Here is a 15,444-nt window from a genome sequence, read left to right as displayed (position 1 = left end):
GGCTGTGGCAGCTGATAGAAGACATCCTTACCAAGGTGTCTCTGGTACTTCAAGAAGTACTATGTATGCATTAAACTAAATAAATTGCTGAAAAAAATAAAATTACCATTTTTTTTCTCCCTGAAGAAAGAATTTTTGGCTCATCTGCAGTGATATCATGAAAGTTCAGAAACAGACCCTATTTCAGGCACTGCTAAGATCACTTTCCTGGAATTCTAGAAAGTCTCTTTGGATATGCAAGATAGTTTTTTATACATATTTCTTCCAGAGTCACCACCATCCCCAAACCTTATCTCCGATCTTAAACAATTGTGATTCCCAAAGTCACCTGACTTGATAGTTCTGGTCATCTAGATGACAGAAGCTGGTGGGGCTCTTCAAAGGTTCTGCCCTCTGTAGACACATTGAAGTCAACATGAAGCTTACCTTCTGGAGTCTGTGAGTGCCATTTGTAACTCCTCCTTTGCACTTCCTTCCTGGTGGCTAGTAGGGTAACATCAGAGAGAGTATGCCCGATTACTCTGCTTTTCTTAGCACCAGGCATTTCACTAACTTCAATTGCTAAACTTGGAGATGTACAGCTAGAATACCAGCTTCCAGTGAAGTTCCTCAAGTGCCGTTAAGTAAAGCAGCTTTGGCTTTTGGATCTGGACTTGATGCTGGGACTTAGAATTGTCCAAGAGAAATACAAATGGAATGTGCAGTCACTCCAGCCTTGGCATCAAAATAAAACAAGACTAGAGATGGCATATATCCTATATAACATCCTGTGTCTGTTCTAAAACCATGATAGCCATACAAGGCTCATTTTACCTAGAGAAAACAGAAAGACCTGAAAAGTAAAGTAGTTTGGCTAAATAATCTTGATATTATTTCTGGCTCTGAAATATCAAGGGGACTCCAGTTATGCAGTATATCCAAACTATTAAAACTTGGGTTACTCAGTAGATAACCTGAGTGCATCATATATATTTAAAAACAATAAAGAGACACTTCTGCTAAGTCACATTAATTAGGTCTTCTTACATCCAATTGGCCAGAACTTGGTCACATGGCCACATCTTGCTGGCTAGGAAATGTAGCCTTTATCATAGGGTGGCCACTTACCCAGCTTAAAAAAAAGTTCTTTTACTATAGAATAAGGACAGGGGCAATTAAATCTCAGCCATGTTTTCCTGTCTTCTGTCATGTTTTCCTCCAGCCTTCCTCTCTTGGACTGTAGCCCTACCTGAATATCATCAGCTTAACAAGTCTGAGAGCTTTATTTGTCCTGTCCTCTTTGCATCAACTTCTTTTGCGAGTTCCATAGCTTTTATATTTTATCTATGGCTGCTGAGTAATAATGCATCTTCAACTTCTCTCCTTTTGCTACTGACAAAAGGACACCTCCACCTCAGTAATTTGCTCCACCTCCATAGTTAAGTAGCCCAGTATCAGAACCCCTTTGGGTGCTGCAACTGGACTTCCTGGTTGCCCTTTTTTTTTTAATTGAAGGATAATTGCTTTACAAAATTTTGTTGTTTTCTGTCTAACCTCAACATGAATCAGCCATAGGTATACACATATCCCCTCCCCATTTTTGAGTCAGCTTTTAGCCCAGGTGATATCACTAGCTAGGTCAGGCAGGGCTGGGAGTGCTAATGGAGTATCTGACATACTGCCTTCCCACACCCCAGCAGCACATTCAGGCCATACCATATTTCATGGCTCCAGATGAAGCTATAACTTTATGAAAAAGGGAAGTTGTGTAGCTGTAATAGATTAAAAACACAATCATAGCCACATCAGCACCAAATTGGAGGATAGAGAAAATATGATGTAAACATAAGTCTGGTATGGCAATAGAGTAGGTGCTCAATGAATATTTATTGATATATTCATTGGAATACATGGCTCACTGCATATCCACTAAAGAAATTGGAGATGGTAATTTTGGAAGGCAGAATAGAGTCATGATCTTTGCAAACAGACTCGAGTCCATCATGCCTCCTAGACTAGCTGCCTTATCTAGAGCCCACTTCTGGTGTTAGTAACTTGTGGCAAAACACACTCAGTCTGCCCTTAGCCACCATAGTGATAGTGAAGTCACTCGGTTATGTCCGACTCTTTGCAACCCCATGGACTGTAGCCTACCAGGCTCCTCCGTCCATGGGATTTTCCAGGCAAGAGTACTGGAGTGGATTGCCATTTCCTTCTCCAGGGGATCTTCCTGACCCAGGGATCAAACCCGGGTCTCCCGCCTGTAGCCACCGTACTACACCACAAAGACAGCTTTAATGATGCAATCAGCAGTGAGAACTCTGGAATCAGACTGATCTACCAGCTGTGTGACACAGGCAGGTCACTAGCTCTCTGTGCTTCAATTTCCTCATCTGTAAAACAAGAGTTATAATAGTATTCACCTCAAGGGGTTGTTGCAGGAATTTAACTAAATAATGCATAGAAAACATAGAACAGTAAGTTCATGAGACCAAGTACTCAGTGAACTGTAGCCCACCCGACTCCTCTGTCCTTGGGGATTCTCCAGGCAAGAATACTGGAGTGGGTTGGAGTGGGATCCTTCTCCAGGGTATCTTCCCAACCCAGGGATCAAACCCAGGTCTCGCTCATTGCAGGTAGATTCTTTACTGGCTGAGCCAGCAGGGAAGCCCAAGTACTCAATAAAGGTTGGGTACTCAACCTCGCAGCCGAGCACCACAAGTCTGGTCACCGGACTTTCCAAGTGAAGGCAGAGGAATGTAGGAGCCAGTTACTGCTGATTTGAAGGAAAACCTCAACCTAAGCTTTGCCCATCACCTTCTTGAGTCCAGATACCCATCAGTCAGAAGCTTAAAGAGTCCCCACCCAGCAGCTGAGTTCCCTGTTTGGTGGACTCCGAAAGTGATATTTTGGAGAAATTAGTTAAGAGTGGAACTTAAACTTCTGAAACCACTGTTTGCCGTCCATTGGCTGTCAGATCTCAGGGCCTCAGAACAGGACCTCCTCTCTGCTCCCTTGAAAGTACTCTCCATCAAGGAACTGCTTCTGTGGTATTCACCCTCACTGACTTTCCCACCATCTCAAAGACCTCTACTTCTGATTCCTTTTCCCTGCACTCTCCAGTCTCTCTACCTTATATTGCTGTTCAGTCACTCAGTCATGTCTGATTCTGCGGCCCCATGGACTGCAGCACATCAGGTTTCCCTGTCCTTCACCATCTCCTGGAGTCTGCTCAGACACATGTCCATTGAGTTGGTGATGCCATTCAACCATCTCACCCTCTGTAACCCCCTTCTCCTCCTGCCTTAAGTCTTTCCCAGCATCAGGGTCTTTTCCAATGAGTCAGCTCTTCACATCAGGTGGCCAAAGTATTGGAGCTTCAGCTTCAGCATAAGTCCTTCCAACGAAGATTCAGGGTTGATTTCCTTTAGGATTGATTAGTTTGATCTTCTTGCTGTCCAAGGGACTCAAAAGAGTATTCTCCAGTACTACAATTTGAAGGCATCAGTTCTTTGGCACTCAGCCTTCTATATGGTCCAACTGTCATATTTGTACATGACTACTGGGAAAACCATAGCTTTGACTATACAGACCTTTGTTAGCAAAGTGATATCTCTGCTTTTTAATACATTGCCTAGATTTGCATAGCTTTCCTTCCAAGGAGAAAGTGTCTTTTAATTTCATGCCTGCAGTCACCATCTCCTGTGCCACACACATTCTATTCAGTTCTCTCTCTCTACTTCTTTCTCTCTTGTTTTCCTTCACAAGATTATATTTGAGAATGACACACACAGGAATATACAATTTGATATTATGCTGTCACAGTTAAAAAATACACACTTCACAGTAATTGGCACATAGTAGGCTCTCAAATATTTGCTGAATAAAATCCTCCTTGATTGAACCTTCCAAAGCAGAGTATCTGAGAAGGGACTCAGTTCCCTAACTCTGATGAGAACTTAAAGAAAGAGAAATATTATATATCATCTATATCAAGCCCTACCTTCTGTTTATTTCATAAAATAGGAAAATAATGTAATACAGACACACAGCTATTTAAGGGCAGAGTGCAAGCCAGAAGCCTCATCTGCTTTCCAACCCAGTGCAACTCATTCTGGATTATGTGGATACAAATATCCCTTACTTCCCAGAGGTATGAGTCTGTAAGGCTTGGAAGGTAGCAAATAGCCACCACTCCTCAAAATGGGCCCTGGATTCAGACTCAGTTCTCCATTTCTGATGTCCAGCAGATTCTCCCTGCAGGATTTGACATCCGCACTTCATTGGGGTGGGCTCCTAGATGGGATTTGCTATTCAACACTACAAGGGTTTGGGTCTGTGCTGACTTTATAAGGGAAACACCCTGAAAAGGGGACCTAGACCCCTCCTCCTCTACCCCTGGACTCCTTGCAGGCGGTTCGTGCCCACCTTCCTCCAGGTTCCAGCAAGCCTGGATCCTCTGGTGCAGGTCTCTGTGAGACTCCGCTCCCAGAGCCTTGATGAGGCGTGTTTAATCTTCCACCCAGATTATTTAACCTCCGCATCCTTGTTAACAAACAGCCATTATTAACGAGTTGAGAGACCACATGGGGTGGGCTTCTACAGACAATACGCGCTCCCTTGGCCTTTCTGCGAACAAATTCATAATCCTCAGCGACTCAGCCGGAGCCCTCCTGCCAGGTCCGCGAGGGAGTCAGGAAACCGTAGAAATCGGGTGATCTGGGCCCTTATTCACGACCCCTGAGCCCGGAGGGTCTGGGAATTGCAAGATGGAGCTGTATCTCTCCCTTCCTCCCCAGCCTCCCTTCCTCGCTCGCTCTCCCAAGGGATTGCTACAGTGCGTTATAAATTTTACCTTTCCAGTGTGCGGGAGAGGCGAGAGGAGGCTGTGTCCCAGCTCCGGGCCGGCCTGTCCCTAAGGACACCAATTAAAGACACTAATTGGACAGCAATACATCAAAGTCGCTCCCGGGAGTGGGTCCTCAGAGCGCCAGGAATCCATTAGTTGGGCTTTTGTTTCAAAACACAGAAATACAGAGGAATAAAAAAATAAAATTAAAAGCACTTCGACGCAGACGGGAGTGGCGCGGGTCATGTTCCGCGAGGACTCCTCTCTGGGTCACGGGAGACCCTCGCTCCCCACCCCCACTCAAGGCTCCGCGCGTGAGCCCACCGCACATTTATCCCCGAAGAGCGCCGCCTGCAAAGGCTCGATCGCCCCTGGGCCCGCAGAGACCGTGTAGACGCGGCACACACCACTAGATGCGCCTGGACCGATGCGGGGTGGGGCAAGCAAACCCACCCTACCCCCCGCGCACACTGTTCAGGTTCTCTGCCTAACCTGGCCCAGGAAGGGGAAGCGGGCACCTCGGGAAGGTACATGGCACCCGGGAGTCGTTTCGGCCTCATGGGCTACACTGGGGACGCGAGGCAAACAATGCAGGGGACAGCGTCCCTCGGGGGTTATTTCAAGATGCGGGGAGCGGCACTTCGACGGCGGAAGGAAGGAACTGGCTCTTCTTTGGGGAGCTGGATGCCACTCGCAGGCTCGGGAGAAACGGGCCTGGGAGGAGCCCAGGCCCCGCAGGACAGGAGGAGACCCGGGACCCTGAGACGGAGGGCGACGGGCCCCGTGGAAATGGGACCCGAAGCCAAGGGTAGGAGGAGACCGAGTCGAGAAGTCCATCCCCCTAGTCCGGTGCGCCTGGCGGGGCCTCCAACCTCTGCGGCCGAGGCCAAAGCATGTCAGAGCTGGTGGGTGAATCCCGGGCGTGGGCAGTACCCCGCACAGAGGGCACCGCCTGCGGTTGGCTTCTGCGGGCGCGTTGCCTCCAGATGCCCAAGCGAGGCTGGGGCGCGGAGAGTTTCGCCGCGGCTTCCCGCCAGATCCGAAGACCGGGACGAGGCTGGCCCCGGGTCGCCACGGCAGCCAGAGCGCCGGCTGGCGTGGCGGGAAGCCCGGGCCTCACCTGGGCGGCGGGTGGCCAGAGGCCGAGCCCTCGGTGCCCCTCATCCTGCGGAGGCCGCGCCCGCTAGCTTCCCTCGAGGAGCCAGATTGGAATGGCTGCTTTTGATCCCATTCGTTACTAACCCCGGCATTTGTTTTCCATTTTATAAACGCTTCCCTTTAAGTAATTGTCCCTGTTAACAGCGTATACCTTTCAGCAGCCCTCACTGCGCTATAAATAATCTCGATGAAGATGCAAGGATATGACTTTCACAAGATTGGACAATTGATTCAATCTGTGACCCGCGATCGCGAATAATATTGGAAGGCTATTTAAACAGATGAAGGCCTAAATTGTCTTGCTTGTATCTGAATTAATTTCTCATTCATCATCATTATGAAGTGATTGGTCTATTCAAGCTCTTCAGCCTGCTGGAACGGAGAGGGATTTAAATGAGATTGTAACACAATTTAAATGCTTGCCGACTTTAACGAGGCCAATTGAGCAGCTGCAATAAATACAAATATTTTTCTAAACAGCCTTGTTTTAAATAATTACTTAATGCTTTCATGTTATTTTTAAGTGGCAATCTTTCTCCTGCTCCTGCTCAGAATATCACACACTTATTTGCTGAGATGGCGATTTTGGAAAGGACTTTGTGTTTCTATTTGCTTTGTAGATGGTAGCTTGCGTTTTGTAGTCAGATTTTTCCCTTCTCAGGGTTAACATTTCGGGGTCCACAAACTGGCACAAATGGTGAGCTGGGCCTTGGTTTCACCCTAATGCACTGATGTGTCTGCCCCCCCCCACCCCCAGCCAGAGAGGAACTGAGCGATGGGAGAATTTTTCCGTTTGAATCCAGTCACTTATCCAGACTTGTATTAGCTGGGTCTTGCAAACGAATCCGTGCGACTGCACTGACAAATGACACCCCAAAGGGTGACCTCGTTTCGGACTTATCCTGATAACCATCATCATCTTGAACAAATCAGAATTCCAGCCCACCGGAAAGGTGTCCCACAGGAAGTTCAGTCTGCCAACAGTTTTGTTCCCGTGCAAGTAGACTGGAGTGAATGGAGGCCGGCTGAGGATTTCTTTGTTAGGGAGCAGGCCCAGAAAGAGAACCTAGCCACAAGGATTGGGGTGGGGGGAGGCCGAGTAATTAGAAGAAAATCGCCATTTTGGGGCCCAACCTCCTTTTCCTGCACCCACTCACTGACACTATTCCCTCTTATCACTCCGGGTGAGGGTGCTTAGGGAGAACGCTAGGAAGGCAAAGCTCTTTCCACTGGGAGAATGCCATCCGCTGGACATCCCCGACAACCGTCCGTCCGTGACACCCACGCCCTTCCGCCGACATATGGCTGCGAGTGTTTCCTCGATGGGGGAATAATGGAAGCAACCGAGCGGGAAAAGCCCGGGGAACAAAAGAATCTTTTAAACTTTCAGGAACGTGCTAGGCTGGGGGTGGGAGACACGCGACATGGGCGGGGACCTAAGCTCCCCGTTAGCCACGACCGTCTAGGGCCATATCCCCCTGGGAGGCCTGGGCTGAGAGGGCGCATTCTGAATCACCTCTCACTCTGCCTGGAATGGGGGCAGAGGGACTCGATGTGTGGAATGTGCAGCTGCGGGTTTCCCGGTTGGGAAAGCAGGGCCGACATAGTCACTAGAAAAATCATTGGTGGGGCAGACAACACTGGGGGATGCAATCAAACTGCAGGCCAAGGGGGGAAAAAATGAGGACAAGGGTGGAGAAACCAAGTGATTTGCTATGTAACCGGGCAATTTAATGCCAGAGTTAGAGAGCTGCTGGCCGGAATCATTTCGTCTTCGGAGGCTCGGCCGAGCTCATCCTCTTTATCCTGTTGTTTAAAATGAACATTATCCCAAACATATGCAATGCAATCAGTTTGGTCACACTTACAAGAACACGCTTTAATAAGGCAATCAATCACTCGCTAACTAGACGGCGACGGCCTGCGCTGAGCGCGCACTCCGGCTGCGGAATGGCTATTCTTCCCTGGCCAAAAGGACCGCGGCTGAGCGCACGTCTGCGCTCCCAGGCCCCGCTGGGTCCCCGACTATGTTGAGGAACACAGGAAAAGTGTGAGTCGGATGTGAGCTGTCACACCTAACGAGGGTAACCGTGGACTCTGGGCCCCAAAGAGGCCTAAGGTATGGAAGGGGAAGCCGCCGGAGCTGGGAGCTCCTAGCTACATGAGTCACTAATATCTGTGTGTGGCCAGAGCCTCCGTTTTCCCATCTGCAAAATGGGACTGAGACGGAGGGAAACTAAGTAGAGACGGTCGGAAAAGTGAAAAATGAAAACAATAATACCATGTCAGCCCTCTTGCTTGGACTAGCCTTCTCATTTTACAGGTGAAGAGACGGAGGCTGCGGAGGACGCAGTGCCTTTAAGATCATCTCCACCCCAGCCCCCACTACAACGACCACCAACTAATTGGGCCAGATGCTGCTTCCGGTGCAGGTGGGAAAAGTCTAATTTTAGGTGCGGGGGTCTGCGAAGGAGTGTGAGTAGTGCTGCCTAGCGCCAAACCGCCAACCTTGGCAAAAGGGAAATTTCATTATGAAGTAATGAGTAATTCCTCCTGGCAAGATGTATTGTTATATCTTCCACTTCAATTTGGAGGAAGAGAGGCTCAATTACCCAGAAAATACAGTCAATTAAAGGCTGCTGATTGGACACGAGGCCGGGATCATCGATCTTGTACTTTCCAATATCACTGCAGACACCTCATTTTCCCTCCCTATTAACTGAAAATACGCCTGGCATTACGGCAGCCCGCAGCCCATTTACCTGTCGCAAGCAATCTTGGCCCAAGGCGACATAACCCAGAAATTTGCTGGGTTTGGCACCAGGAGCTTCCCAACTGCAGAGGGAGCTGTGCAGGGCCAGCGGGGCAGGCTGAGTGGCAGATAGGATGTTGGAAACCTCAGCACAACGATTTGCTTGGGAGGGTGGGGAGTACTGTGTTGGAGAGGGTTTGCTCTAAAGCCTCAGGAGGGATGAAGTCTGATTAAGGAGACCCCCGCCTGCCCATGAGTACAGGGGCAGAGGACCCTTGAATCCATACAGTTGCTGGGCTCCCAGCCTGCTGAGGACACCCATCTCCCTCCTGCTTGAGGCAGCCACAGTGGCTCTCCTATAGGGACAGAGAACAACAACGAGGTGGCTGTGTAGGACTGTCTGTCCCTTTGCCCTGACCAGCCCAGAATTGCATCCTTGGAGATGACTTCCAGTCTGAAGAGGATTCAAACCCTCTCTTCTCAACTCAGGATTCCTCCCTCCTCTCCCTTCACCATAAGATGCAGACTCAGCATGACCAGCAAACCCAGCTCTCTGCAGCACTCCACCTCTACACTCCCACCACCCCATTTGTCTCCACCTTGGGTTGGGGTAGAGATAGGATTACAGAGACCAGAGTCCAGGATCCCCTTTCCTCAAAGGTTTGGAGCAGATGGAGAGGACTCATGAGGGTGAGTCCCCGATGGGATCAGCACTCTGCTGAACCAGTTGATCTAAGTCTCCTAGTGTGCACAAAATTAAGGAAATATGCACCCCACAGCAGCTCCTCCTTCTCCACCTCTGTGAAATGTCCATTTGGAGACTGCCAATGCCAAATGGAGGCTTGGGAGACTGTCTGTGTGTCCCTCTTTTGACTCCTTCCCTACCCAAGGCTATAGTTGAACTAGTAATGCAAAAGGAGTTAACAAACTGCCTGCTACCAAAAAAACTTAAAATGCTAAAGTGAGAATCATATCCAGCTTTATTGCAATATGGTCAACAAATTGTAACAGCAAATTCTTTGGGCTTCAAAGGAAAACCAAATCAAACTCATTCCCTACAGGAAGAACCACTCCCTCCCAGTCAGGGTAAAACTTGCCTTTGTGGGGGTATAAATTCTCCTATCCCTCAAAAACCGGCTGCAAGAATGACTACAGATGTGAGAGTTTGGGAGTGGTCCCCAAACAAGCCCTGGAGGAGGGGAGAGATAAAGTACCCAGAAGCAGCAGAAGGCTCCCACTAGTATTCTGAAAGTCAAGCCCCATGGCAGCTTGGGAGGCAGATGGGTGTGAAATGCCAAATGCAAAGAGAAGGGCCAGAAAGCGCCTAGTGAATGAAAGAAAAAGGCTGGAAATAGCCCCTAATTTGCCACCAGATATAGAGGGAGGGAGATGAGGTTCCTGCTCCCTAAGCTCTTCCCTCGGCGCCTTGTTAACAGCTCAGCTCTGGGCTCCATGGCCAGCCAGCAGCATGGTAATCATTATTATACATTCAACATTCAAAAACCCTCCTCACACACATCACTTGCTAATCAGGGTGTGTGCTGGGCCCAGGGAGAAGAGGCTTGGGAGAAGTTGCCAGGGGACCCAAGGCTATCTGCAGCTTCCCTGCCCACAGTACACAAAAAGTGAGGGTGGAGATGAAGTTACAAGTGGAGAAGAAGCCAGGAGAGAGCAAAGAGATCAGGTGCTGGTAGATGGCAGAATCAGAAAATATCCTGTAACTGAGGCTCCAGGGGGGCCAAAGAGCCCCCTGCTTCTTTGGGAGGGTAGTAAATCATCTCCCTCTCTCCCCTAGATGGCTGGTGCATCGTCATCCACAAGCCCCTTGCCATGCCTTGGAAAAGCTGGCAAAGATTAATCTCTACCTGCTCTGCATACACAGCATTTTGCTCAGAGAGACAGCAATTTCCCTTTCCATCGCATGGGCTTGGCCTTTGCGAGGGGGAGGGGTCCGGGTGAGAAAAGGGTTGGGGGTTGGGGGCTGAGGGGCTTGATATTGGTTGCTGTTGCTGCTAAGTTTGTTAAGCTTTGGAGCCACGGCCTCAAGCCCAGGTCAGGGCAGTGAGTCGGGTGAAGAATGGCAAAGAGGGGCCGACCCAGAGGAAGGTCTTTCAGGCTCGGCCTCCCCAACCCCACTCCTGCTCCCCAAACGCGCCAGCCAGGACCCCTTCCCAGGCATTTCGATGCTCGCTGCTCGAAACCAAGTCCCGCTGGTCCTCGGTGGCCCTCTTCTTTCCCCTCGGTGCCCCTGGGGCGGGGAGGGATGCTGTATGAGTCCCCGAGGGGTCCCCACGGGCGTCCTGGAGCCGGCTGCCCGCGGGCGGCCCCTTATCTGGTGAGGGGCACCTCCTCCCTCTGGTCCAGCGCCACGGAGGAGGCCTTGCTGAGCACCGACGGCGCGAAGGTGAGGAAGGAGTCCGAGCGGGAGGTGGAGGCACAGGTGAAGTCCGAGGCGGCGGCGGCGGCGGCGCGGGGCGCCAGCCCGTTGGCCGGGCCGCCGTGGCAGGCGAGGCAGGAGCAGGGGCCGCCGGCCGCGGTGCCCAGTCCGTGCGCCGGGCCCGGGTAGAGCGGCGGGTGGCGGAAGGCGCACAGCAGTTCGGGCCGCGGGTAGGGCTGCGAGAGCACGCGGAAGGTGTCCAGCGGGCGCAGCGGGCCGCTGAAAGGCGAGGCGGCGGCGGACGCGGCGGACGCGGCGCCCAGACCCACCGGCGAGTAGTAGGGCAGAGGCAGGTGCGACGGGAAGGGGTAGGGCAGGCCGCCCGCGGCCGCCGCGTGGCTCATCATGTACGTGTAGAAGGCGGGGTCGGCCGGGTGCGGCCACGTCATGGCTAGCCGCTGCCGCTTGTCCTTCATGCGCCTGTTCTGGAACCACACCTGGCGGGCGGGGAGGAGAGGAGCGGGTTCGGCGGCCGCTCGGCCCGGTGCGCAGAACCCATGAGTCCGTCCCACCGCGGCCGACGGTGCGGGTAGCACAGGGAAGAGCCGGAGAGGAGCTCCTCTGGGCGCGGGCAGATCCCACCACCACCCCTTTGGATCTGGAATCCCTCCCAGACAGGCTCTCTGCCTCCGCCCCTCAGCCCGCGCTGCCGGGACGCCCGAACCCAGTGTGGGTGGGAAAGTAGTGGGCAACTAAGAACTCCGCAGGCCGCCATCCCCTCAAAATACGTCCCATTCCTGAGGCTCTCCCTGGAAGCGCTTCCTTGACACCTGCCCGGGCACTTCATCCCCGCTGTTTATTTGGCCATGAAAGAGACAGTCTCCCTTAGGGGCAAATCTGTTTGCACCTGGCTCCTGCACCAGGCTTAGACACTCCCGGCCTAGCTGCCCTGTAGAGACACTCCAGGCCCTACTTCCTGGTTCCTGATTTAGGAAGTGGGAAGGTGGTATTTACTCCCTCCGGACGGGGCGCATCCCCCCTCCCTCCTTCTTGTGGCTCATACCTTGATGGTGGTTTCCGGCAGGTTTAGGGCAGCCGCCAGCTCACATCTCCGAGGCCTGGATACATAGTTCTCCCTGTAGAACTCCTTCTCCAGTCGTGCAATCTGCTCCCGGGTGAAGGCAGTACGGTACCGTCGCATCTGGTCACTAGCACTGCAGGCCAGGGTGCCCTGGGAGCCACCGCTGCCATTGCTTTTGGGGGTCTCGCTGCTGCCATTGGGACTGCTGGCCAGTGCCTCGGAGCCAGGCCCTGTTCAGGGAGCCCAGAGTACATGCACACACAGAACACACAACAGATACAGACGCTGCTGATATGGGGCTGTAGGTCCTGGTTGATGTGTGTGGAGGGGGTGATGGAAAGGGACATCCCCCCTCTTCTCAATAGCCTCAGACTCTACCTCTGCTGGGGTGGCAGGGACTTTGGGAACCCAGGAATGGAGGACAGAGGCTCACCATTCAGATGAGCACATAGCAGCCATTAGGCCTGGCCGGGGGGCTGTTTTGGAGGCCTCTGTGTTAGGCCTACTGGGTACAAAAGTCCCAGGTGCCCCGGCCACCTGCCTTGGAGCACAGGACAGATGCAGCCACTCTGAACTTTCTGCCCACGGTTGACAGGAGTGGGCAAGGATACACGTATCTGACAGTCAAGTGAGCTGAGATGCCCCTTTGTGCTGGAGTGTTGCGAACTTGGGTCCTGGTGCATTGTTGGATGTTGGGCAGGGACTGAGTTTCCTTGCTTTGTGTGCCAGATGGCTGGTGCAGGTGTGGGAATGTGCACTAGGCTGTGTGTGCTGTGGGCATGGCCCAGGAGTGTGTGTATGAGTGTCCTATTGCCTGACTATGTATGAATGGAGTATGGGTTACTCTGAGGGCATGCTGTGGGTAGTCTGGATTGAGTGGATTAGATGGCAATGGGTGGATGTGGGTTCTCAGCAAGTAGTTGGCTGCCAAGGCCAGGGGGTGGGTTTTCTTCCTCACCAGGCTCTTCTCTCCCACCGGCACAGCTTTGTGGAAGAGTGTCTGCTGGTGGGCTCTTCCTCCTAGCGTTCCACCTCTCTCAGGGAGACTCCCTTCCTGACCATTCACCCCACCTCCTCACTAGTCCCTGCTCAGGGAGGGGTTCTCCAGTTATAGCAGTGACACACAGCCACCACCCCCCACCCCAGTTTGAGCCCGAAACCCAGGAAAGGGTGGGGCTCCTGCCCCCTGCCGCTCTTTTCCTTTGGGTGGAAGAGTGGGACTAGGAAGGAAAGGTGAATGGGGGGAGGGCCAGAGCACTGCCTTTTCAAATGCAACCGGAGACCAAAGGCAATTAGACCATTGGGACCATTTCCGACCTGGCGCCACCGAGCCCGGGAAGTGACAAGGTAATTTGGACCTCTGACCGACGTGCAAACTGGTCGGAGGGCCGCAGCAGCCGGTCGGCCCTAGTCGGTCGCGATTTTACGGTCCTTTATGGACTCCGCTTCCGCGCCTGGATGCGCCCTACACCCTGCTAGCCACAAACTGCCTGGACCCTCGTTTGATCTCGCCCACGCCGGGAGAAAGTGTCTTCCCCGCGCAGCTGAAGCAGTGCCACAAAGCTCTGGGGGGTTGGGGTGCACTCTGAATCCCCCTCAAGCCCAGGGCTTGCGTCTCCCTCCTTCCCCCAAAGCACAGCTGTCACCCTCAGTCCCGCCAATGCCAGAGCAGAGAAGGAGACCCCCGCCAGGGCGCAGATAGCGGGGGACGAGTTGTTCAGGTGGGTTCCCCCAGCCACCCCGCCCTGGGGTAAAGGAGTGTCTTCCTCTCCTCTAGAGCTGAAGTGGAAGGTGGGCGCGGTAGGAGGCCAGGGGAGAGAAGGGGCGCGGTGGCTACCTTTGCTGTGCTGGTATTCGGCGTTCCCCGTGGCGCAGTCCGGGGTGCAGCTCACCTCGATTTCTTCATAGAAATCCGACTCGGTGTCTGAGCTGCTGGGTTGCCCCTGGCCAGAGAGACTGTCGGCGGAGGCAGCCGGAGGTCCGGGGCCGAGCACCGCGGCCCCGCCTGCCCGCGACTCGGCGCCCGGCCCCGCAGCGCTGCCTGCTAATCCGTCGACCGGCTCCTCCTCCAGGCCTCCCCCGCCGCGCTCCCGGGCGGCCGGAGGACCGGCCCGCGGGCTCAGGCAACCACGGGGCACCATCTTCTCGGGCGGCTCGGGCAGCGGGCTGCCCACGGCTTCGGACAAATTGGAGACCCTCTTGCCAACCAGAGTGCCAAGCTGACCCCCATCCAGAAACATAACCATGTCCTTTCGGCTCTCCATCCCGGACTCTCGGAGGGGGGAGGGGGAAAGCCCCAAGTGAGCTCCTAGCCCCCCGGCTCCCTGGGTCCCCAGCGGTCCGACAGATCTTGGCTGCGGGAGGGAGAAAGAGGCCAGGCGACTGGGCGGGCGCGGAGCGGCCGGAACGCGGTGTCGACGGTGACGGCGGCGGTGGCGGTGGGGAGCTGGGGTCACCTTGTGATGCGAGCGCTCCTCTGTGCCGCACCGCCTCTGGGAGGAAGCCCCATTGCCCTCTTCTTTCTAAGCTGTCATCCTCCTGCTGCAGTCGTCATTACAGTACCGCTGGTGACGCCACTCGGTGAGCGCAAGTGGATAAATAGAAACGTCTGCCACAGCGAAGATGAAAGGAGACCCGCAGCTAATGGCTCGGCAGTGATGCGCCAGGTGTGGGCCTCGCTCGAATGGGGAGGAGAGTGTGAAAACAGAGAGACACACACACTGAGAGAGGGAGACACCCAGGCACAGGGGATGCAAATGGAATTCCGCGGGAGGAAAAGGGAGCTTAACGCGGCGAGTTCCGCAGGGGTTGCGGGACTCGGTAATTGAATACGCTTTTGATATATACAAAAAAATTTTTTTATTGTTTGGGCTTTTGTTTTCTTAACTTGGTGCCTTGTTCTAACACTGATGAGAAAATCCATAACTGCATTTTAGAAGTGTGAAGGCCGATTCCCAAGCCTCGCTTCTCTTATTATTACAACTGCCTGTCCCTGGTGAGCTAACCGCGCCGCGGCTCCAAAGTCTTTTTTTTTTTTTTTTATTAACAAGCTACCGAAAAGCATATTCCCTCCCTCGCAAGTTGTCTGGACAGCTTGAGCCTGGGGTCTTCTTTCCTCCCTCCTCCTCCCAGCCCCTACCCCCAGCTGTTTCCTTCCTCCTAGGAACCAAAAGGGAACTTTGCCATTTTTCTTCCCCAAGGGGCGAGAGATAAATATCTTAATATTTTTCTTTAAAGACGGCTTTGGC

The 15,444-nt window shown here is 52.9% G+C and overlaps 1 protein-coding gene across 1 annotated transcript; it reads right to left on the bottom strand.

Annotated features, from left to right (window-relative positions):
• Positions 1-11,066: 11,066 nt before the first annotated feature.
• On the bottom strand, positions 11,067-14,460 carry EVX1 (even-skipped homeobox 1). The gene is made up of 3 exons (XM_020880733.2): positions 14,034-14,460; positions 12,179-12,426; positions 11,067-11,612 (listed from the first exon to the last, which is right to left on the bottom strand). Exons 1-3 carry the CDS (start codon positions 14,458-14,460, stop codon positions 11,067-11,069), a joined length of 1,221 nt encoding a protein of 406 aa, XP_020736392.1.
• Positions 14,461-15,444: the final 984 nt, after the last annotated feature.

Source organism: Odocoileus virginianus, chromosome 1 (assembly GCF_023699985.2).
Source record: "Odocoileus virginianus isolate 20LAN1187 ecotype Illinois chromosome 1, Ovbor_1.2, whole genome shotgun sequence".
In the NCBI taxonomy this organism is placed as follows: domain Eukaryota; kingdom Metazoa; phylum Chordata; class Mammalia; order Artiodactyla; family Cervidae; genus Odocoileus; species Odocoileus virginianus.
Note: the sequence above shows the minus strand (reverse complement) of the source record. Positions and strands in the feature narration are given on the sequence as shown.